Source organism: Terrapene carolina, unplaced genomic scaffold (genome assembly GCF_002925995.2).
Source record: "Terrapene carolina triunguis isolate 2854851 unplaced genomic scaffold, T_m_triunguis-2.0 Scaffold210, whole genome shotgun sequence".
NCBI lineage: Eukaryota > Metazoa > Chordata > Testudines > Emydidae > Terrapene > Terrapene triunguis.
In genome coordinates, this window is record NW_020664561.1 from 35,283,206 (window position 1) to 35,308,566 (window position 25,361).

Here is a 25,361-nt window from a genome sequence, read left to right on the forward strand (position 1 = left end):
CAAATTTTTTTGGTGGCCTCAAAGTGCGGCCACCAACTTTTGCTGGTGGCCGCTCTCTCACTTTTTCCTAGAGTAATTAATTAGTGTTAGGAAAAACAAATAAATATGCACATAGACGTGTCCAAATCATTGTAATTTATTTATTGCTAGCTAGTAAGTCTGCTGTGAAAAGTGATATTAACCAATATACAAGTATCACTTTTCACAGCAGACTTACTCAGCCCTGCCAAGCCTGGGGACAAATTAAGCCCTGGATAGAAGGATGTGGGAGGCAGCCGGGGACTAGAGCCTGAACCCCGCAGCTAGAGTCTGAGGCCTGCTGCCGCTCACCTGGAGCCCAGGCCTGAAGCCCAGAGCCTGAGCCCCACCACCCCAGGAAGGTGGGGAATTCACCGGCTGCCAGCTCCTCCAGTGTGGTGCCCCAGGTGTTGGCCCAACCCCTGTTGGCGGCCCCAGCAACCAACACCAAGGAAGTATATTCAGGAGCAACAGGGAGGCGGAGGGGCCGCTAGTTTGCCCCCCCCCCCCGCCCCATCAGAGCCCAGGAGGCTGTGACTGCAAGCCCCTGGTGGCCGCATGTTGCCACGGTGGCCACATTTGAAAAATGCTGGGTTAGATTATTTGGTCTTTTATAAGTATTTTTGTCCTTACACTATATTGTTTTAAATTAAAGGGCAGGGGGTTAATTTTCTCTAGCTTCTGGTATGTTTCTCATGTATGAAGTTTAAAACCAAGCTTTTGTATATTGTGGAGGTAGAGTTCAATAACACTTTGAAAATTACACTGAGAGACATGTCTATCCTCATCCCCATGCACAGAGGTTTATACATTAATAAGATGAGTCTAAACAGAAGCAGCCTCCAGTGAATTGTTCTCAATCTGGCCATGCAAATTTTAGCAATGAAAATGGAGGTTGTAAGGGTGAATTCCTGTGCTTTGAGATGAGATTGTACCATGGCCTGAACTGTTAACCTTTTTGGTTAATTAATTTACCAATAACCCCTAAGGGATGTTCTCTCATTTCAGCCCCAAGGGGATTTATACATGTAAGTGCCTTTAATGTTAACACTAACTGCTGGAGCAGGTGTTTTATCCCTGGCATTAAAATAAGAATGTCTACTAAATGAAATATACATATTTTTATTTAACTTTATATTTATGTCCATATATATATGAACAACGTACACACAGAACCATATGAAAAAATGAATCCATGAGTGGAGTAAAGATGGCCAGTGTAGCTATCCGGCAAACCCTGCTAGTGCAGACAAGGACTTAGACACGTTCTGGCTGAAACAAGTTAAATCTACAATCCCACAAGATAGTGGGAACAGAAAATCATCTCCAGTTAAAGATAAACACTCCAGAATTGAATATATTAGCTCAGGAGACAAAGATCCTGAGTTTCTTTGGTGGAGTAGTTCAGCTATTGGGTTCCACGTTTTCAAATACTTGAGAGACTGGCTCCAATTCTGGGCTGCAGCAAAACAGCCCATAAAGGGACACTGCAGCAGAGCACAAGTTAGAGCAGCCCCCAAATTTCCCAATTATTGCCTTTTTTTTTTGGTTCCTTTCTTGCTTCCTTACTAATAACGCACAACCCATTTTGAGACGATATAAAACAATATCTGTACCAAATACCTCACTCTGAAAATTGGCATAAATACCATGGAGTAGAATGAGGGAGTGTCTTCTCTCCCCTTAAATGCCACTGCCGAAAGCAGTTCATGCAAAGGGGGACATTAAGGCAACACTTATTCCTGCCTTAACTAAAGCCCCATACTGAGGCCTGGTCTAAACTACAAAGTTAGGTCAATGTAAGCCAGCTTGCATTGACCTAGTTGTACATGTGTCTACACTTAAATTTGTCTCCCCCAATAAAAGCGTGCTGTTAGTGCCACAGAGTAACACTACCTCCTCAAATGGTTAACATACTGAGCTTGGTCCTCCAGCTGCTGTCCCACGATGCCCAATACTGACCACTCTGGTCACAGTTGTGAACTCCACTGCTCAGGGGTCACAGACACAGGCGCCAGCTTCCTCCGGGCCTGAGGGGTGCTCAACCCCCTGCTCTGCCCCAGGTCCCATCTCCACCCAACCCCTTCCCCCAAGTCCTCACCCCTGTCTAGGGTGACCAGATGTCCCGATTTTATAGGGACAGTCCCGATTTTTGGGTCTTTTTCTCATATAGGCTCCTATTACCTCCTAGCCCCTGTCCCGATTTTTCACATTTGCTGTCTGGTCACCCTACCCTTGCCCCAGCTCTTGCTCCGCCCTAGTCCCCCTCCCCTTCTGCCAGGGCCCCACCCAGTTCCAACCCCTCCCCTGAGCGTGCCCCGTGTCCACTACTCCTCCTCCCTCCCAGAGCCTCCCACACGCTGCAAAACAGCTGCTTGCAGCGGGCAGTAGACGCTGGGCAGGAGGGGGGAAGAGTTGATCGGCGGGGCCGCAAGCGGGCGGGAGGCGCTGGGAGGGATGGTGGGAGCTGGCTGCCGGTGGGTGCTAAGCATCCGCTAATTTCTTTCCGTGGATGCTCCAGCCAAGGAGTTGGCATCTATGCTCACAGAGACTGGAAGTGCCACACTACCCCCTCTTTAAAACCCTGCGAATTTTTGAAATGCCTTTTCCTGATTGCCGAGCTGGAGTAGAGAGGCGATATTGGATCTCCTGGGCCTGTGGAGAGAAGAGGCTGTGGATGCACAGCTGTGGAGCAGCTGTAGAAATGGACATCAATGAGCAGATTGCCTGGGGAATGCAGGAAAAGGGATGAACAGCAGTGCCACATGAAAGTGAAGGATATGTGGCAGGCATATCAGAAGACCAGGGAGGCCAACAGTTAATCCACTGCCAAGCCTCAGACCTGATACTTTTACAAAGAATGGCATATCATACTTGATGGAGACCCCACCACCACCCCGTGTGCCACTATAGGTACATCAAAGGAGACTGAGACCCAGACATCTGCTATGAACAGTGAGGAGGAGGAAAAGGATGTGGGAAATGCAACTGGGGGGTCCAGCTATGCCATGAGCCAGGACTTGTTTCAGACTCAACCACAGTCCAGTCAGTCCCACCAGTCGAGCACGGGTGAGCCCGATGCAAGGGAAAAAACTTCAGGTAAGTGTATAAATGAATTTCCCATTACAATGATGTCCTATTGGCATCCCCAACTTAGTAGGACTTAGCTAGTGATTTTTCGTTAATTTACTCAGACTAGAAGAGGTAGCAGTACAACAAAGAGAGGTAGAGTTATCCTCTGCTTTTCATTCCCCTGTAGAGTTAGATTCAAGGGGACATGCGGAGCAGTTTGTTTATGTACACAGGGATGTCCCTTGAATCCTCCTGAGAGATCTTGATACAACTTTCATGGAGGTATTCTGCAGTCCTCTTCCAAAGGCTTCTAGGGATGGCAGCCTTATTTCTTCCTCCTTGGTAGGACACTTTCCCACACTACTCTGTGATTACTGCAGTGGAGCCTGCCAAAGTTAACAGGCTAGCAGCATATAGGCTTTGGGGTGCTAACAGCAACTGTGCTATGTTACCCTGAGATATCAGCTAAAATCACCACTGCCTGTGGGAAACCGTGACTATATTCAGTGCCATTGCCCTATACTCATAGTTTCATCCAACCAAGCAATTCCTCCTCATTTCCTTCATCCCTGCTGCACCAAACTCACAATGGCTAGTGCAGTGCTGTGAGTGGTGCTGTGCACAAACACTTTGAAGCAGACATGTCAAAAAGCATGTCTTGTTTAAAACTTTGGAGAGCAAAGGAAGGGAGTCCTGAACCTCAACTTTCACTTTCCATTGTGACTATACTGACAATGGTACCTCTGTGTGTTTTATCTGCAGCTGCTCATGAAACACCTGAGCCAGATGAGGAGGAGAAAGAAAAGGACTCGGGATGACATGTTCAGTGAGATCCTGCAAACCAGTGCTGTGCCAGACCATGAGCAGAGGGCCTGGAAGGTGAATATTTCGGGCTACATTGAGAAGGAAAGAGCAGACTGGGGAAAGGCCCAGGAGTCCCAGCAGGAAAAAGGAGAGGAAGATGCACCAGGACATAATGGGGGTTCTCCAGCAACAAACAAAGATGCTGCAGACTCCTGTGGACCTACAGGTTCAACAATCGCAGGCTCGCCTCCCTTTGCAGTCCATGCAGAACTCCATTACAGCATCTCCCTACAGCCTCTCCCCCCACTCCCCATCAACATTCCATGTGGTGTCAGGGGCATCCCTATCCTCCATACTGCGAAACATTGACAGCCACAGCTTCACATATGCTGACCTGTGAGAACCATGGTTGATATATGTGTAGATAAAATGGACATGAATGTTCTTTGCCCTTGTTAAGTTCTGTACTATTAATTTATTAAGTTTTGCTTATATTTGCTTTTACACTGCACAGATTTTTTCCCCCCCACTGCTTTTGTTACTGAATAAAATTTTATTATTTGGAAAAGAATTCATTTTTATTAGTTCACAACATATGCTGCAGAATGCCTAGTGGTACTGAAAGCATCTAGTTACATGTTACTGTACAGTATGACACAACTCATAGGATTGGTGACACACAGTGTAATAATCATAATTGTACAGCAAGCACCACAAAATTAATAGGTACATTGACAGTGTCGAAAACACCTTCAACTATCATTCTGCACTTGCTGAGCCAGTAGTTGAATCTTTTTGTGGTGCTGCTGTTGATGTGGCTGGAGTACAGCTTCATGAGCCAGGGGATCAAGGGGTAGGCTGTGTCCCTCAGGATCTCTACTGGCATTTCAACATCACCAATGGTAATCTGCCAGTCAGGAAATAATGTCCCTGCTTGTAGTTTTCTAACAGTTCTGTATTCTTAAAAATGCGAGTGTCATTCATAAGGCTACGGTTTGGTCACGGAGGTCACAGAATCCACGACTTCCGCAGACCTCCGTGACTTCAGCCCACAGCTGCTGGGAACTGCAGGGTACCCCCACCTCCCGTGGTGGCCAGGAGCTGCGGGGTACCTCTGCCACCACCAGGCAATCCCCGGCCACTCCCCAGCTGCTGCGGGTGGTGGAGGGGGAATCCCCCAGCAGCTCCACAGCTGGGGTCCCTCCCAGCTCCCAGCCACGGGGCAGGGGCCGCAGCTCCCAGCCACAGCAGGGCAAGGTGCTGGACCCTCCTCCCTCCCTGTTTTGTCATGGACATTTTTAGTAAAACTCAGGGACAGGTCATGGCTTCCGTGAATTCTTGTTAATTGCCTATGACCTGTCCATGATTTTTACTAAAAATGTCCATGACAAAATTGTAGCCTTAGTCATGCACCTTCTCTGGCCAGCCAACACTGACGTCAGTGAAGCATCCCCGGTAATCAATAGAGATATGCGTGCCGTCTATTGCTCCACCACAGTTTGGGACTCCTATTGCTATAAATCTATCCACTATGTCCCGTACATTGCACCGTCGCAGTCCTGCATAGCAGCACACAATTAGTGGCCCTGCACATTAGCATGACAATGGCCCCCACAGTGGATTTTTCAACTCCAAAATGATTTTCCACTGACTGGTAAGGAATCCACTGTTGCAAGTTTCCACAGTGCAATTGGCACTTGCCTCTCTGCTGTCAATGCAACTCTCATTCTGGTGTCCCTGCGTGGGAGGACTGGGGTGAGTTTGGCACACAGATCCAGGAACATGGCCTTGCACATCTGAAAGTTTTGCATCCACAGCTCATCGACCCAAACCGGCATTATGATGTGATCCCATCAGTCAGTTCTCGTTTCTCAGACCCAGAATTGGCACAGCTGCAGCTGCTCTGTGAATGCCACCAACAGCCTTAAAGTGGTTCTTGCTATGTCCTACAGCAGTCTGTCTTCCAAGAAATCACCATGTTTCCTGCTGATTCGGTTCTTCTTCCAGCTCTTCAAATACTGGAGGATCATGTGTCCTGTGCCTGCAATACTCATGACAATAGTGCAGAGCTGTGCAGGTTCAATGGTTCTGTCAGGGATGGCGGACACCAAGGAGGGCCCTGTGGGTTCATTGGATTTTTTTCAAAAAGGTGCTAATATTATGGGATATAGATGACAATATGGGATGGAGAAAATTGCATGCTGGGAACATGACCCTTTGTTCCCAGTCACTCCTGAGCAACTTGTTTCTGCTCCACCACGCATTGCCAAAACTTCCCAAAAGACCGTGCACAGTGGGATCTCTACCCATGGTACACAGCACTGTGCACAGACACAAGCACTTCTGGTGAGTACGTTCAGAAGGTCACAAGGAGCCAAGTATACACGCGCACAAGCGATATACTAACTATGGCGGCTTTATGCCGACATAACTTTTGGTGGCCAATGTTTGTAGTGTAGACATGGCCCGAGGTACCTTGAGAACTACCGCTACAAACCCTACTAATCCCAGATTACATCAACACGAAAGAGACTGTGGCAGATTTTGTTCTGATGTTAAGACGGGGAAGGGTGTTGACTCCACTGCAGGGTGTTCAGATGATCCAAAATGTGTTACTATCTGCTTCAGACTAGTATCTGGGTGAGGTAAAATCTTTTATTGGGCCAACTTCTGTTGGTGACAGAGACAAGCTTGTCTGCTCTGGGGGTGTGGTGCAGGGGGGAATTTATCACTTGGATAATTCATGGTTTAAATGTAAATGTCTAAGTGGCAAACTGCTTAGAATTGTTTTTTCGTTTTAGCACTGTAAGGGGAAAGCTATTAAGCCACACCTACATAAAATGTACCGTTGTTTACATGGAAATCAGGCTTTTATCTGATCATTAGGAGCCAAATGTAAAAGGTAAACTAACTTGTGGACCCACCATTTACATACTACACAAGTCAAGCATTGCTCTCTAATGCAAACATACTGTGAGTCAACGGAGACCAATCAAGAGCTCTCTAAACTCAAGTTAAATAAAAAGATAAACATTAGCTTTATTTGAAATTTAATAACATTACATGAAAGACAGACCTTAATATTATATTGTATTGATACAAATTGTCAGCTGCAGTTCATTTAGAGATGGCTGGGACTGCAACACCTGCCATCCAACCTGAAGTCATTTGAAAATCTCAAAATACCCCTTTCCTGCTGGTAACCCAATCTGCTTAATATAAAATCAGACTGTGTGTGCATTTTTTCATACTTGCGTATGGTGGTCTTGGGTGTTATTGATTGTTTTGTGCATACAGGACCGAGAGAACATGTGGCTAACACAGCTCTGGGATTCAGCAGATCCTGGGTTCTACTCATGGCTCTACCACCAGTTTGGTGTGTTACTTTGGGAAAAATGCTAAACCTGTCTGTGTGTCATTTCCTCCATCTTTTAAGTGGAGAAAATAATCTCTCCCACTCTATTTTATAGGGCTATTGTAAAATTAATCCATATTTGCAAAGGGCTTTGAATATCTCTGATGGATGGTGTTATGAACTTTCAAAGTATTGTTACTATGTGGGTGACCTGTACAGGGGGAAAAATGTGTGTGGATTCTTCTTTCTTTCTTTATGGTGGATAAAGATCTGGATGGATTTGTTTTTTCTTAAAGTTGTTGGGTTTTTTTACATTAAATATCTCTAGGCCCTGTCTAGCCTAGAAAATGCTATTGTCTTATCTACACGGAAAATCACCCATTCCTCGCAATGGGTATAGCTGAACTAGTATTGAACACGGTATAACTAAGCATAGTACAGGATCAAATGTATTCATTACTATTTCAGAAGCTATCAAATAAATTAGTGGTTAATTTTAATGCTCATGTTTCACTCTCTTGGTATTTCGGGTATCATGACATATAGTTCTTCAGTTGTCCAGGAAAAACAGGGTGGACAAGACCCAACTGTAGGATTTTCAAAAGCATCCAGCATTTAATGGAAGTAGAATTGGGCCACTAGTTAGTGTTTTCTGAAAATTCTATTCCTAATTTTTAATGTAAAAATCAAATAGAAAGCCAAGCAAATAAATAATTACTCTTTCAGACCTTATTTATGCATCATAAAAGAGAAATAAGTGCACAAACCTATATGTTTTTCTTTGCAAGTCACTTTTAAAAAGCAGCTTTTTACACTGGGCCAAATCCTATTCCCACTGAACTCTGCAGCACAACACATTAACTTAGCTGGGAATGGGATTTGGGCCTTTGTGAATGACTCTATAACAAACAATAGCAGCTACTGATACCAGCCTGGCAGCTAAATTTTCCCCATTGTAGAAATGTCTTTGGGGCTGGTGATGGTGTTTTATTTCCCCAATTGTTATGTTTTGGATTAAAAGTTAAGAGCCCAGACCGGCAAGTTAGATATATAATAGCTTAGTTTATTGAGTTTATTTAAAGCTACATTCAGACAATACTGAGAAATTGGAGACAAAGAATTCCAGGTCAGACTGATTCTGGAAAAACTCAACTCCTACACATTTTGAAGTTGCATATTACATTAGAAGCATTATATCATAACAACCCCCCACTGTGCAAGATGCTGTTTCCAGATGTAATATGATCAATAGCCAGGGCTTAAATTCAGCCAGAGCTGTCCAGAGCAGAGCTTCAGTAAATATTTTTAAACCTATGGGGCTGAAGCCCTAAGCCCCGAATAGGGGAGGGGGGGGAACATGGGAGGTTCCGGGAAATACGTGAGAATTTAAGTCCTGTCAATAGCCTTATACAAATTTTCCATTTCATGGTTGTCACACCAAACTCATATTCCCTTACAGGTGTGTCTGGTTTTGTGTGTGTGTTAGTTGCGAGGGTTTTTTTAAAGGGAACACTGGTATTATATGTGCCTAGGGTGACCAGACAGCAAGTGTGAAAAATTGGGATGGGAGTGGGGGGTAATAGGAGCCTATATAAGAAAAAGACCCAAAAGTGGGGACTGTCCCTATAAAATCAGGACATCTGGTCACCCTAAATGTGCCTTTTAAGTTCCGTAGAAACAATCCAAGCACAACTTGTAGGTTTTGTAAGCTAGTCCTCTTCCAAAAATCTTGTAAATACTTGGGGTTTTCATTAATTGCATTTTGTAGAAAGAGCTGTAATTGTGATGAGTGGACCGTCTTCTAGGTTTCTACACCTTTGGGAATATTTGCCATTTGTGCAGATGGGAAAATAGCATGAAGACACTCTTTTAAAAAAGAAATGGAGCCCTATTGATTTAACGTTCTATTTCTATGGCAAGTAATTACAACAGTGACTATATTGTGGCTTAGTTATGGTTGTAACAGAGCTTGCAAGAACCACGTTAGTTTCTTCAATTATAAATATACAGGTTTAACTCCCACACCCTCCTACGCATCAGAGCTTTATCTCTAATGAAACTGAAAGATGCTGTACTTTCACTTTCCATTTTCTTGCATTATCCCTGTCTTCTCTAGATAACTTTTAGGGCTAACATCAATTAGAAAACCAGATCTGTTTTCTTCATTTGAATTTAGAAGCACTTAGAAAACTGCCTTTTCATGATTTCAATATGATTTGTATGATTTATATTCATTACTTTAATATGATCACAAGTAAATTCAACAAATGGAAATCCTTCAGTGGGTTAGCTCAAGTTTGGGTGGGGGGAAATGTCTTCCAAGGCATTTAAGTATTCAGACAAAAGATTTGCTTTCAGTTCTTTCAGTGAAGAAAGCTGTCTTCCTCATTCTAAAGTAGATAAACACCCTTCACTTGCATAATATTCAAGAATTTTAGAGAGCATTTAGGATTACAAAGGATAGCCGAATAGCTATTTTTAGCCATCTGTTGAGATGCTGTTCTCAAGATTTTCTTTGTTCAAAACTGTGTAATGAGTTTTCAAATGAATTAATAGAGTTCAGTAATGACAGGAGGGAAACAAGGCTGCATATATTTGTTAGAACATAGAGAGTATGAGGCATTAGAGCAACAAAATGTTGATTTTTCTAGGTTAGAGTTTAACAATAACTATTTTAACTTATTGCTCTTGAAAGCATCTTTTGTCATAAGAAAACATTTGATTCACTACTGTGTTTTTCCTTTGTAGAGGTCAGAATATCCTGGATCCAGCTATGGAATATGTGAAGGTACCGTATCACTTCAAAACATCAAAATCCTTTCCCAAATATTTTATAGTGTACGTAATCAGCGATAGCCAATTATTAATCTATTTTCAATGTCCAATCCTATGCAATCCAGTAGTACTGCAATCAAATTTTTCAGATTGGTGGAAAAAAAGAATTAATTATATCATGTGAAGCAAACACTTAGAAAATAGAGTACTTGGTAATCAGCTTCGCCACCAAGGACTGTTTCTTTTTGGGGAGAATATATTCTGATATTCATAGGCCTCTGTTACATCATAAATATTCTCTATTTAGTAACTGTTTTTTAAAGGTTTTTTTTTTAAATATTTGAATTAAATGGGTTAAATGATCCCACATTTCTCACTGTGAGGTAGGGCCTTTGGGGAAGTAGAGGAAAGAAATAGGTCATATCTCAAAAAGATTACCCTCCGCCCCCAGCCAATCTGAAATTTAGGCCTTATACATTTGGCACTTTCCTCTTTACAAATGCAGCTACAAATTCATCTCTGGTCTAAAAAGCTAGAGCCAGGTCTGGATTTGGTCCACACTAGTTAAGGTGAGGCTGCTAGGTTACACACTAACACTAATTATACTCAGCACTGATTAGGCCTCAACTGGAGTATTGTGTCCAGTTCTGGGCGCCACATTTCAGAAAAGATGTGGACAAATTGGAGAAAGGCCAGAGAAGAGTAACAAAAATGATTAAAGGTCTAGAAAACATGACCTATGAGGGAAGATTGAAAAAAATGGGTTTGTTTAATCTGGAGAAGAGAAGATGAGAGGGGACATAACAGTTTTCAAGTACATAAAAGGTTGCTAACAAGGAGGAGGGAGAAAAATGTTGTCGTTAATCTCTGAGGATAGGACAAGAAGCAATGGACTTAAATTGAAACAAGGGCAATTTAGGTTGGGCATTAGGAAAAACTTCCTGTCAGGATAGATAAGCACTGGAATAATTGCCTAGGGAGGTTGTGGAATCTCAGTCATTAGAGATTTTTAAGAGCAGGTTAGACAAACACCTGCCCGGAATGGTCTAGATTGGTTCTTGGACCTGCACTATTTAACATTCGTATTAATGGCATGGAAGAAGACAAAATCATCACTGATAAATTTTCAGATGACACCAAAAATTGTGGGGGAGGAGCTAAATAATGAAGAGGAGAGGTCACTGATAGAGTGATTTGGATCACTTGGTAAGCCGGGTGCAAGTAATTTGCATTTTAATACATATGTATTAAAGTTACACATCTAGGAATAAAGAATATAGGCCATTCTTACACAATGGGACTCTATCCTAGGCAACAGTGCCTCTGAAAAAGACTTGGGGATCATGGTGGATAATCAGCTGAACATGAGTTCCCAGTGCGACGCTGTGGCCAAAAAGGCGAATGTGATCCTGGGATGCATAAATGGGAATCTCAAGTAGGAGAAGAGAGGTTATATTGGCTCTGTGTTTGGCACTAGTATAACCACTACTGGAATACTATGTCCAGTCCTGGTGTCTACAATTCAAGAAGGATGTGGCTAAATTGGACAAGGTTCAGAGAAGAGCCTGAAGAATGATTAAAGGATTGGAAAACATGCCTAATAGTGATAGACTCAAGGAGCTGACTCCATTTAGCTTACCTAAGAGAAGGTTAAGAGGTGATTTGATTATAGTCTGTAAGTACCTATATAGGGAACAAATATTTGATAATGGGCTCTTCAGTCTAGCAGAGAAGATCCAATGGCTAGACTTTGAAATTAGACAAATTCAGACCGGAAAAGAGGCTTAAGTTTTTAGATAGTAGTTAATCATTGGAACAATTTACCAAAGATTGTGATGGATTCTCCATCACTGAAAATTTTAAAATCAAGATTGGATTTTTTAAAAACAGATGGTATAGTTCAAACAGGAATTATTTTGGGGAAGTTCTATGGCCTTTGTTATATGTCGGTGAAACTACGCAATCACAGTGGTTCCTTCTGGCCTTAGAATCTATGCATAGGCGCCGACTCCGTGGGTGCTCCAGGGCTGGAGCATCCACGAGGAAAAATTGGTGGATGCTCTGCACCCACCAGCAGCTCCCTGCCCCAACCCCCCACCCCAGTTCACCTCTGCTCCACCTCCACCTCCTCCCCTGAGCGCGCCGCGGCTCCACTTCTTCCCCCCTCCCTCCCAGCGCTTCCCGCCATGAAACAGCTGATTCGCGGCGGCAAGTGCTGTGAGGGAGGGGGGAGGAGAGGGAACGCGGCGCAGTCAGGGAAGAGGCGGGGCTGGGGCAGAGATTTGGGGAAGGGGTCCAATAAGGGCAGGGAGGGGGTGGAGTTGGGGCGGGGCAGGGATGGAGTCGGGGCGGGGCCGAGCACCCACCGGTGCCTGGAAAAGTTGGCATCTATGTATATGGCAGAGAGGAAGAAAAGGTTCTGTATTGGTCATTCACCAGTGGGCTTGGTAACAGGAAGTGATGCTGTGACATGATAATAGTCTAAGTGCTAATTCTGATGCTTGTAATCTTTCCAGTAGGAATAGGCCCCATACTTTTGTCAGTATTTGATGTGTTTGTTAATCATTAAGATTTTGGAGCTGGGGAGGGAAGCCTGGGGGAACAAGTTTGTAAGACAGGAGGAGGGCATAGTAACCCCATCTCTTCCACTTCCCCTCTCCTGCTCCCTCATTTTAATGAACTGTCAAGTAGTTTAGGCCTAGAATTTGACATGCCTTAGAATAAAAATCCCGATTGGAAAAATCCTGAGGATTCTAAATAGCTAGTTAAAACATACATATAGGAATAAGAAATAATTCATTCTTGAACTTGTTGCACAAAGAAGGGAACATCTCAATAGCTGCTAGTCTTTAATTTTCTTTTAATGTAGTTTTTAAACTTTTTAAAAACATTTTTAAAAATCTTTTTGGTTTTTGCATCTTTAATTTTTTGTGTCTTCTCAATTTTTTTCATTGTGCTTATTTATAACCTGCTGTACTTCACCTTGTGAGGATTAATATATTATAATGTTTATAAAGCTCTCCCAGCTCCTTGGATAAAAGATGCTATAGTTGGAAAGTGGTATTTGTAAACTGCAGAACAATAAAGTCCCTGTAAGGTCCCAAAGTTCAGTGCAGAGGTTCCTGTAGCATCCAGCTGTGCTCCTACCCACCACTGCAGTTTGCACTTAACAAGTGTATTTGGCAAGAGGCACAAAGTCTTAGTTTGCTTTGCTTGAGCTCATGGAGTTGAAGCACGCTCAAGATTTTCCATTAGTTACCTCACCTCTTTTTATTTGATAATCTTTGACACAAGCCTGTTATAGAAGGAAGTGGCACTGATAAGAGATAAGCAACAAAATTAACCCTTAGAAGTAAATAAAATGAGGAAGGGAAAAAAATCAATAAAAAGAGCACCAAGAGCATTTCACTTTGTTGATATGTGATATCAGAATAGATAGGATTCCTGCGGTTCTAGCTGTGAGCAAGAGAACTTTCCTAAGACCAAACTGTCTGATGCATGCAAGAGAACATAGCTCTGTAGCCCTGTGGCAGGGTGCCATGAGCTGCTTCAAACTGGGCTCTATTAAAGCCAGCACCTGGTCACCTAGAACAAGTAGGGCACTGAGTGGGTTGAAGGTAGGAGAGAGCTGGTAGCTTGATGAGTTAATGAGGTAATTAGCTCACCAGCTGGAGAACCCAGGAAGGAAAGCAGGCAATTTAAAAAGCTAAACCAGGGTGCTGAAAGGAGGCTTCTCATAACTGCCGCTATATGGCTGTATTGTACCTGGAGCTTAAGAAGGAGATAAACAATAAATGCACATGGTGAAGATACCTTGGTGGACCTGTGTGCTGCTCAATTCACCAAGGGGACTTACCAGCCAGGGTTTTCCAGGAGAGGACCGGGGAGCCCATTCACAAGCCCTTAGACCTTCCTACTGCAAAGTGTTAAATTAGATGGCTGAAAATAAATTTAAATATAAGTACCCAAACATAAAGTATGATCCTAATGATAATCACATGGAAAATGTGACCATTCATGCTACATTTTCTTATACTCCATTGTTTATCAGGTTGTTTGGATTGTAAACTCTTTGGGGAAAAGGGCTTTCATGTGATTCTGTTCTCATCTACCATGGCATAAAACCAGTGTATAATGGGGTAGATTTAGTTCCCTTGCGTTCAAGTAGTCTGCACCTGTTGGCATTACCCAGATGATAACATAGCCATGTGCAATCGAAATGCAGCATGAAAGCTGGTTCCCACCAATTGCAGCTTTTCCAAAATATCACATAAGTGCTACACTGTACTCCTGGGGGAAGTCTGCACCAAAAAATTAAAAATTCTGCACACAATATTTTAAAATTCTGCATATTTTATTTTCAAAATAACACAATATAATCACTCCAGTTTCAATAATTTTGATTATTTATTTCAAAATACCTGTCTGTAACAATAAAGACAACAAAAAAGATTCCCCTGGGAGTAGAGTTAAAGAAACCTCTATGACAACCCAGTTCCTGTTTCTCTGTTATGTTTTTGTTGGGCACCTCAGTCTGGGTGTGTCACACATGCCAGCTGGGCACATCTTGGGGGAAAACTCTGCCCTTCTGGTCTTTTAGTTGATTCTAATTTTTTCACCCCGCCTCTGTAAAGTTACCATATAGAGGTTTCCAAAGAGAGGATACTGCCCAGGTAAGGGGGAAGGGTCGCTGGAGGAGGAGTACAGTTGGAGGATGCTGGAGGGGGTACAGTTGATGGGTGCTGAAGGGGTTTGTGTGTGTATGGGGAGGTGGGTATTTGGCGGATGCTGGAGGGGTCTGTGTGTGTGTGCTGGGAGGTGGGTATTTGGTGGATGGTGGAGGGGGCTGCACGGGGCCCCCTGTCCCAGACACCTGTAACCCCTTCCCTACAGAGCCCAGCTTTGGGGCCAGACACCTCCACCCCTCCCTTCAAAGCCTAGCTGTGGGGTCCCCCCCACAGCTCAGACACTTATACCTCCTTTTCCCTAGACTCCAGCTGCATGGCCTGACACCAGCATACCCTCCCTTCAGAGTCCTGGGATCCAGAGGGGGAAACAGCGTGTACACATCATGCACAATCAGTTGCACACGTACAAAATGGGAAATGACTGCCTAGGAAGGAGTACTGCGGAAGGGGATCTGGGGGTCATAGTGGACCAAAAGCTAAATATGTGTGACGCTGTTGCAAAAAAAAGCAAACATCATTCTGGGATGTATTAGCAGGAGTATTGTAAGCAAGACACGAGAAGTAATTCTTCTGCTCTACTCCATGCTGATTAGGCCTCAACAGGACTATTGTGTCCAGTTCTGGGTGCCGCATTTCAGGAAAGATGTGGACAAATTGGAGAAAGTCCAGAGAAGAGCAACAAAAATGATTAAAGGTCTAGAAAACATGACCTATGAGGGAAAAAATTGGGTTTGTTTAGTCTGGAGAAGAGAAGACTGAGAGGGGACATGATAACAGTTTTCAAGTACATAAAAGGTTGTTACAAGGAGGAGGGAGAAAAATTATTGTTGTTAACCTCTGAGAACAGGACAAGAAGCAATGGGCTTAAATTGCCGCAAGGGTGGTTTAGGTTGGACATTAGGAAAAGCTTCCTAACTGTCAGATTGGTTAAGCACTGGAATAAATTGCCTAGGGAGCTGGTGGAATCTCCATCATTGGGGATTTTTAAGAGCAGGTTGGACAAACTCCTGTCAGGGATGGTCTAGATCAGTGGTGTCCAAACTTTTTTGATCGCGCACCCCTATCAGTAAAAAATTTGTGAGCACTCAACCCCTGCCGCGCCGAAGCAAGGAAAAAAAAAACAAAAAACAATTTGGATTCCCGCCCGAACTGCCAAAGCACACACACACACACAAAAAAGTGCTCCTCCTGCTGCGCACCCCAAGGATCCTCTTGCGCACCCCACTTTGGAGACCACTGGTCTAGATAATACTTAGTCCTGCCATGAGTGCAGAGGGCTGGACTAGATTACATCTCGAGGTCCCTTCCAGTTCTCTGAGTCTCTGCTGCTGGTCAGACCGGACTTGTATGGAGTTTCCTGCATGCCACCTCCTTCCTTCAGAGTATGCTGGGAATCCTCCAGCTCCCCCTCCTTCCTGGCAGTGTCCTCTATTTGTGAACTGGGCTCTGTCAGTCTGTAGTATGAACATATGCTTGTTTCCATGGAGTACTTGTTTCAAAAAGTGCTCCTGCTTGGAAATGACAAACATTCCCAGATGAGCTGCAATTCAGTTTTAAATAGAATGGAGGGGATTCATTGTGGAGTAAGGAAAAAAAATAATATAGTTACTGGCTGGATTCAAGAAAATTACAATACGCCAAGTGTCTGCACAATAAACAAAGCATAGTGGTGTTAGACGCACACCAGGAGCTGCAGCCAGATGTCGCCATAAAAGATGGAGATGTTTATAATCTGTTATTTAACACACCCTTGTAGGTTTGTTGTATCATTTTAGTTTTTCATCCATACTTTCTTTCCTTGCCAAAAACTGTTGTCTGGAGCTGAAGTAAATAATTAGTTGCATTTAGAGGTAAATTGAGGGACCTGTTTAGAAAATGCTCTACCCAGAGTGACCGCAAAAGGATTCGTTTTCCTTCCTATTAATGCTGCTCAATGACAGCAGATATTTTAGACTGCTCATTTGTAACATTAATCCTTTGAACATGTTCTTTTTCAGAGAAGATTCTATAGGCACGTTATAGAGTTTCTCATACTTGAATCTAAATTAAAGTTCCCAAATGGCAGTTTACTGCATCTTGAATAATGATGCATTATGTCATCCAGTTGATAAAAAGAGAGCTAATTATGCATAAACCAGTTCTAAGGGGAAAAAATGTACTGATGTGTTGGAGCCTGAGTACTGAAAAGTGGCAACATGACTTCAACCCTTCCTTTGTGCTCACAGTACTGCTGAAACCATGGCCACAGTTAAATGGCTCTTTCAGAATACCCTTTTATTCCAGAAGTGAAAACAGGCCAGTCTACTTTGAGTTAGGCTGCTAACAAAGTCATGAAAGAGATTTATAAAAACAATAGAACGTTGTACATTCTGTGAGATTTTACAAGTTTTATGAACCAAATAATGGATCCATTGGCTGCCTGTGCCGGGAGTGTGGTTTTTTGGTTTTTTTTTTTTTTTTGTGCCTGAGTCTGCACATCCACAGAACAAACTCCATCGCTCTGTGGGGGATGGGCGAAAGGATCAAAAGGTGCCAGCTGTGAATGTGTAACAGGACTGTATTTGAGCTCTTGCAATCAAATTTGTATGAACTAAATATAGCCACCCACCACTCCCCTATCCACTACTAAGATCTTTGAGGTTTTGTAATAAAGTGTTTATTTTCTCTTATTGTAGCTAGGAGAGGGTGGGAAGACGGAAGAATGGATTAATTGCCTCCTTACATGGAAATCTTGCACAGTGTTTCCATACAGTTTGCTGATAGTGACAGAAATCATAATTTAATGCATCACTGATGAGTTGTGGGCTTACTCTGGAAATGTGCATTAAAGCTTCAATGGAAAGAATTACAAAATCTATGACTGACTGTCTGCTGAGTATGGTCATGAAGAAAGTTTATATTTAGAGATCAATGTGGAGAAACAGTTTCACCACTTCCGTAAGGAAGTTACAACTGCAGTGCTGTCATCCTTCATTTGTGATGCTCCATTGAAAATGAGTTGTACCTGCTTACCCCAGCCCCATATCACCTAACTGTATTTTTTTCTTCTATAGGTTTTATTCCATCTTACTTGTGAGATTTGCCCAGAGAGTCACACTGTTATAGCGATGGCAGCAGCATTATGAGGGCTTAACCCTAATGTATCTGAAAACAAAACTTTGCTTGGCATCAGAGCCTCTGTCAGCCTACTTTTCCTGTAGCTTTGCAGTGCGGTCCAGTATTTTAGAGAGTGATCTCCCCTGCAGGAAGCATTGCGGCTCATGTGGGGACATTTCCTGGGTGGTAAATCAAAATATTGTAGAGACCAACCTTTTATTACTATTCCCAAATTAAAACAGAACTAACTTTTGCAGCTGTCTGGCTCTTATATGGACATTGGCAGTAATCATGATTTCTTACTGATTTTCTTGCCATTGTTGGTCACTCACATGCCAAAAAGACCATTTGGAAAGAGTTCCATGAGAATAGTAGGAAGAAAATATATTTTTTTTCAACCTATTGGCATCACAAATGTTAAAGGGTTGGGAAAGAATCCTTTCACTGTGGCACTGAAGATGTTTTGAGAGGACTCCCCCAAGACACTGTGATAATCTTTTACAGAAGCCTCACCCTGTCCAGAAATCAGCCCATTCCAGAAAAACTCCCAACTGCATCATCTAGATCTGCTCATGCTGATAAAATGAGCTTCTGTTTAATGTTGTCCTCTGGAGACTTGCACAATGAGATGCATGTTATGACTTGTGAGCAGTGAGTTTGCCAGATTTCTAACCCTGTCCGTGAGCATTATCCATTAAGAATCAGAGCTGGGATGGAGACTCCAATAGAATTTGTCAACACCAAGCAGCAAGAGGATTTTTCAGATCCAAAATTTTCCAGTTTTGTTTCTTTGCCCCTGTTGCTGCTGCAACTATTGCAACAGATAGGAGGGCAAATAATAAGGGTAGCAACATGCAGGATATGCCTCCATTAGTAGAAATCTGAAAATCTTCCTACATACCTGATTAAACATACTTTACAAAGCTTCTGTGGTAACTATGAACAAACTGTCAAACTGGAAGAAACCCACTGGCATGGAAGCTATTTTATAACGTCACTTCAGGAAGCTTTTTAGAAAGAGTTTTTTTATATTTAACTTTTCAACAGAACTTCACCTGAAAACATGGCTTTAACACAACCCTTTTGTGGATCACCAAAACAGTTCAGAAAGAAGAGATTGTCAGTAATTTAGACGATTGTTGAGCCAGTTCATTATCTCTCTCCAGACAAAAAAAAAAAAACAGTATTTGAAAATTTGATACTTGAGGAGTGCCTGATGGTATGCATTGCCCTCTAGTGCAGGTCGGTAGAATGATACTGAATAGAGTTTTTTACTTTTTAAAAAATAAAGAGAATTGAGAAAGGATGATCACTTAGATGGTTTATAGCAACAGTCATTTACTTCCAGCATGGCTGTCAGAAGATTTAAAGCTTTTATCTGTTCTGTGGAATGAGAGTGCTTTTCTGAGGCAAAGTGGAAAATGACAACTATATTGTTAAACATTTTTGGATCCATATATGCCTTGTGTTTCTTAGGATGAACATTCCCTATTTTTAAAATTTTAAATATTTGTTTCTACTGTTCCCCCCCAAAAGCTCTATCAGCCCAGATATTTGGTATTTGTATTTGGTCTAATAGTTACAACTGGGATTTTCAAAGGAGCCTAAGGGAGTTAGATGCCCAAATCCCATTAAAATGTAATGAGAACTATGTAGCTAACTCCCCCAGGCGCCTTTGAAAATTGCACCCTATATGTTTAAATTCATGGAAATCCCTCTAATTTCTCAATGGAATAATATTGTCCATGATTGTTGCTGGAATTTTACCCATGCAAATATAGGTTTCAGGGGTATCCTCACGGCTTTTGTTGATGTGGTTGACATCAGGTAAGTCTATGAAAAGTTGGAAAATAGTAATTCACATATAGTTCTTTTTGTTACAGTGACCTAAATCCAAGCTGTTTTTCCCCCAGTGAATATGCAAGAAGTGTGCCTATCACTATGTAAAACTATATAATACAATTTCCTATTGCATGTCTAATTCATGCTTGGCCAGTAGACAATTTCCTACACTAGTCTTTTTGATTTTTCCATGCCTAGATGTTCCTGATTATTTTTCTCACTAAGATCGGTGTTTGAATACACGGTAGGCATTAGAATTCTCTCTCTTTTGAGTGATAATCAATTCATGAGTTCTAGTTCACCCAAGAATGGATGGTAGTCATTATTAATAGAAAGTTACCCCCCACCTTTCATTGGGTGATCTTTCTGTAGTGCTGACTCTTGCACTCTTTTTCTCTCCACTTGCGTTACTGCTGCAGGTAGGATTGGTGACTCTGGTGTATAGAGCAATGCCTATTCTTACATACTGCTGTAGTTTTGCTGACTTGGGTATGCATAAAATGATGTTTCTGTGACTGTCATTTACTTTCCAGGATTGCATGTTAAAGAATAATCTTATCTCTGTAGTTTCATTATAAATCACTGACTCTTTAATAACCACATTCTGATTTTATTTATTTTTAATCATTAACTCTAAGTTCTGTTTGATCCTGAAACATCAAAGCTTATAAATTCACTACAGTTGCAATAGCTGAGCTTTGAGCTGAAAATCTATCTGCCTGTAAAAGTATATTGCGCCAATTTCTATGGTACCTTGGCGCCAGTAGGCATACTTAGAGCTCGGATGGTGCTTTCATCCGTTAACTAATTAATCCTCACCTCACCCCTTTGAGGTGGATAACTATTATCAACCCATTTTTACAGATGGAGAAAGTGAGTCAGATCTAGCAGTAGAAACCAGGAACTTCTGAATCTTAAACACATGGTCAGTCCACCAAATCCCTCTTCCTCTGCAGCTCTATCTGTAGTAAAGGCATCAAACATCTCTCCCTGTTCTATGGCAAAAGCCACACATCTCTTGTTGGTCATTCTTTTGTGGTAAACAACAATTTTGCAAACCAATTTCCATCGTTGTTTATCCCTGGAATTGGCCAAAAGTGCTACTTTTTGGAGGGAAGAAGTATTCCAGGAGCTGTGAGATAAAACATAAATCTCTGCAGTAAATATCTTCGGTTAAAGTCTGTATTTCTATGAAACATGCCACCTGTTTCTATGTCTCAGGGACCATCCAGCAGGGCTGGCTTTAGTATGTGCGGGGCCCGATTCGAATACCCGGCGGCGGTCTGGGTCTTTGGTGGCACTTCGGTGGTGGGTCCTTCACTCGCTCCAGGTCTTCCGCGGCACTGAAGGACCCGACGCCGAAATGCCACCGAAGACCCGGAGCAAGTGAAGGACCCGCCGCCGATGTGCCGCCGAAGACCTGGACCGCCGCTGGGTGAGTAAAAAAATTAAAATGGCGCCTAAGTTAGGCGCTCTTCTTTAGGGCGCGGGGCCCTCTTAGGCGCGGGACCCGATTCGGGGGAAGCAGCCTAAAGCTGGCCCTGCTGTCCAGAGTTTCATGACAATGCTCTTAGTCCTCCCATGTATTTCATTGGAAGAAATTGGAGTGTCCTTTATTTTTCTTCAAAATATCCACATTTATGGCTTCCAAATGCTGAGAGTCATGCTGCTATTAATAAGGTCACTGAATCAAAATGGCATTGCCAATGAGGCAAAAGTATGGGTAACAGTAGAGTGGCCACCTGCTTTTCAAAGAAATTAAAAATACAGGACGATGTTTACTTTTAAGGAACGGCAACACACAAGATTTTATTTGTGGTTCAGAATCATGCACCTTATAAAATCATAAATTTGTATTGAAGATCGTTATCTTTTGCATGATTATTTTTGAAATGGAAAACAAAATGTGTCTTATATTGACATGATAGACATTGGGCACCGGGGCCTGATCCAATGCCCATTACAGTTAATGGAAGGACTCCTACTGACTTTGGGATTTGCATCAGGCTCTAGGCCAGGAGCATTTCTTTAAAAATAATAAAATAAAATAAAATAATAATGGTGGCGGGGGGAGGGAGAAGACGGTAATGGTCATCCCAGTATGCATGTTATGGTCTTCATTCTCTTTTGTCATTCATGGGCCTCCTGTTACCATGAGTCCTGTCACTACATGTTGTATAAAGTGGGGGTGAGGTGTGGCACTGAATAGGCAATGCAGTATGTAATACATAGCACCTCTACAATACTTTTAATTTTCAAAGGCTCATGCAAACATGAACTAATTGATTTATTAATTAACACAGTGGAAAATTGATTGATTACATGTTTGTTGGTGGTGTCACCTGGAAGTGGAATTGTTGCTAAAATGTGTTCTGAGTTGATTTTATTCCTCTCTCTGTGACATGAAATAATTTAACCATTTGCAGTAGAGCTGGATTTCGATAGCCATCCATAAAGGGACAGAACTCTTATCCCTTCTATATTGCACCTTTCTTGGCTGCTGGGGTTGTTTCCATTGAGTGAGAGCAAAATGTCTCTGGTTCTCACATGTTTCATCCTGCGTTTTGTGGGCAGTATTGTCCCAGAGGAGTGCAGGTGATCATGGTGAGTAATGGATGGAACTATGGTCACTGAGGCAGCTAGGTCCTGATCTATTGATTATTTTGAAGATCAGGACAAAGGACTTGCACTAACAAGAAAAGTGGACTGGGAGCTGAAGGAGGGATCAAAGCAACCGTATTATGTACCTGTGGCAGCCAGTCCCATTATGGAATTGGAGGCCCGGCATTGTTGTCTCCTTCAGCCTCAGATACAGGTACAGTAATCCAGTGTGGAGGTGGCAGGCACATGGATCAGTGAGGCCAGAACCTTATTTGGGAGCAAGGGGTGAAGTGAAGTTCCCTAGCAAGCTGGAGTTGGAAGATGGCATTTTTCATCACTGATGGTACCTAATCTTCTAGGCTAAGCGTTGAATTGAACAGAATGCTGAGGCTTGGCATCACTGTGACCAATAGGGGCAGACAGCTTTGAAGAAAGGGAAGAGAGTATCCTGGCTTGTTCTTCAAAACATTTTCCCCGTTCAATGAGTGTTGCTTTGATCTTACCTAGGATGGTAAAAGGTGGTAGCTGAATCCATGTGAGTGGATCACACCATCCAAGGGATCCTGACATGGTGTTGGAAATGGTTTTGTCTCTGATACTGTCATCGACACTCGTTCAAGGAGAGCAGTTCAACAATGGTTCAGTTGTTTAGTGTAGAAAAGGCAAGAAGCCTGTGTTTGACTCTCTTTCATATCTGGAAGGAAACCAGATTACAGCTGTACTTTCCTGTAACAGATTTTGCAGAGCCACAAGGGGGAGTTAGAGTGTAATTTGTTGCCAGGCAGATTATGGTAATAATTTCAGGCTGTATAACTATTCAAGGAGTGGTCCTTTAAGGCTGAAGTTCCTTTTCCCTGTCTTTCGTAGCATGATGCTATAGCTTTCTCTATATGTGCATCTGATTGGAATAAAACTGTTCCTTTTACATGGTGTGTCTCACCCACTTCATTGGGGGGGGAGGGGGAACCTGCTTCAAGATCTCCTAATATGTTGTAGTTCCATTCTTTTCCCTCCTTCTTTGAGTTGCAAGTGGGTCTGGGTTGCAAGAGAAGGTGGGGGAATGTTAGGTGGAACAAAGTGCTCTTTTGGGCGGGGTGATGTCTACTGAATTATGATTAGAAGCCACAGCTACAACAGCCTGCAAAAAGCAAAGGTAACAGGTAGGAGAGTGTATGGGAAAGAAAAGGTCAGTCCCAATAAGGATTGCCCTATACACAGGTGGCAGAATGCGCGCTGAGTGATGGGTCTTTGGTATCAGGCTTTTGTATATTTAATTTAGGTCCACATGCAGTTGAATTAGGGAGGGGCTAGTTTTAGGTAGCAGTTTCAGGAGTGCCTTCACCCCCTTCCATTTTGGACATCTTCCCGCCCTTCCTTCCCTATGACTTGCGCTTTGTAAAATACGTGCATTATTCTGTTGTGAATAACTAGGGAGGTAGTGCCACTGTGTGGAGGCATCTCTCTCAGAAGATTAACAGAGGGGATAGGACAGGACTAAGAACCAGGAAGAATGGGGAATGGGAGCTCTGCTGACGGCAATGATGGCCAATACAAATGGGCTGCATTGTATATTTCTCACATGTTAATAAAGAAGGCCCTGTTAAGGGAAAGGGAAATTCTTGTATTTAAGTTAAGAGTGTTGCCATCCTAGGGGTTAGATGCTTCAGACTGGATTTTTTTTGAATCATGTGGTTAATTTTGCTTTCAGGTTCCATTCATAACACATTTGCTCAGAGTCCTACAGATGCCATTTTATAGCTGTAGCATTTATAACCATGATTAGACTTCATGTATGCTTGCTGTAAACTGCAGTACCCTGTATCCCATGTGGTGTCAGTAGTTCAGTGCCATTCATCAGGACATGCTGGTGACTGGTTGCATGTTATATAAAATCTGAAATTTATGATATTGAACATTGCACTATGTGAAGTTAGCTTTGATGCCATTCCCCTTTATATCCAGCTTCCTGTCTGTACAGCCTTTCTAGCTGTTTTTCTTGGAGAGCGACCTAAAATGGGATCAGGATATTTATATTTCACTGAAGAACATGTGAGGCTGATTCAAATGTTTGAATAGTTTGCTGATTGAATATGGACTAAAAGAGGTGTCTCAACCCATTTTTTTATCTGGTTTGGGCTGAAATCCATATGATTCCATTATGGCAGGAGTGGGCAAACTACGGCCTAGGGGCCACATATGGCCCCCCAGACATTTTAATCGGGCCTTTGAGCTCTCGCCGGGAAGCGGTGTTGGGGGCTTTCCTTGCTCCGGCATTCCAGCCGGGGAGCAGGGTCTGGGTCTTGTCCCACTCCGCACGGCTCCCGGAAGCAGCCGCATGTCCCCACTCTGGCTCCTATGTGTAGGAGCAGCCAAGGGGCTCTGCATGCTGCCCTCACCCCAAGCACCACCCCTGCAACTCCCATTGGCCGAGAACCACAGCCAATGGGAGCTGCAAGGATGGCGCCTGCGGACATGGCAGCGTGCAGAGCCGCCTGGCCGCACCTCCGCATAGGAGCCAGAGGTGGGAACATGCTGCTGTTCCTGGGAGCCGCTTGAGTTAAGTGCTGCCCAGAGCCTGGCCCCCTGGTCCCCTCCCACACCCCTGCCCCCGCCCAGATTCCCTCGCCATCCTCCGAACCCTTCAGTCCCAGCCCAGAGACCCTCCTGCACCCCCACCCACTCATCCCCAGCCCCACCCCAGAGCCCGCATCCCCAGCCGGAGCCCTCCTGCACCCCAACCCCCAATTTCATGAGCATTCATGGCCCGTCATACAATTTCCCTACCCATATGTGGCCCTTGAGCCGAAAAGTTTGCCCAACCCTGCATTATGGGATGCAATCTACTATTTTACATAATTGATTTGCAAGGCTAAAATCTTTATGAATAAATGAGAACAGTTCCCAGACAGTTGGCCTTCTGATTTAGCATGTTATCTTAGTTGTGAGTGTGTAGACTGATTGTTAGTGAAGCTAGGCTACACACGAGTTTGTCCTTACTTCAAGTATTTGTCTGTTTTCATAAGGTTGTTTTAAATTATTTCAATGAGCCATTTATTATGTTGAAATGCAGGATCGTCTCTTCTTGCAGTACTTCAGTTCCTGGATGGTGA

At 43.0% G+C, this 25,361-nt stretch overlaps 1 protein-coding gene across 1 annotated transcript in view; it reads left to right on the top strand.

The window, feature by feature from the left end:
- BCAR3 (BCAR3 adaptor protein, NSP family member) overlaps positions 1 to 25,361 on the top strand; it is a 139,885-nt gene that overhangs the window by 73,167 nt on the left and 41,357 nt on the right. Inside the window, exon 4 of the mRNA XM_026655463.1 lies at positions 9,998 to 10,037. Coding sequence (XP_026511248.1) covers positions 9,998 to 10,037 — 40 coding nt within the window. The remainder of the gene's footprint in view (positions 1 to 9,997; positions 10,038 to 25,361) is intronic.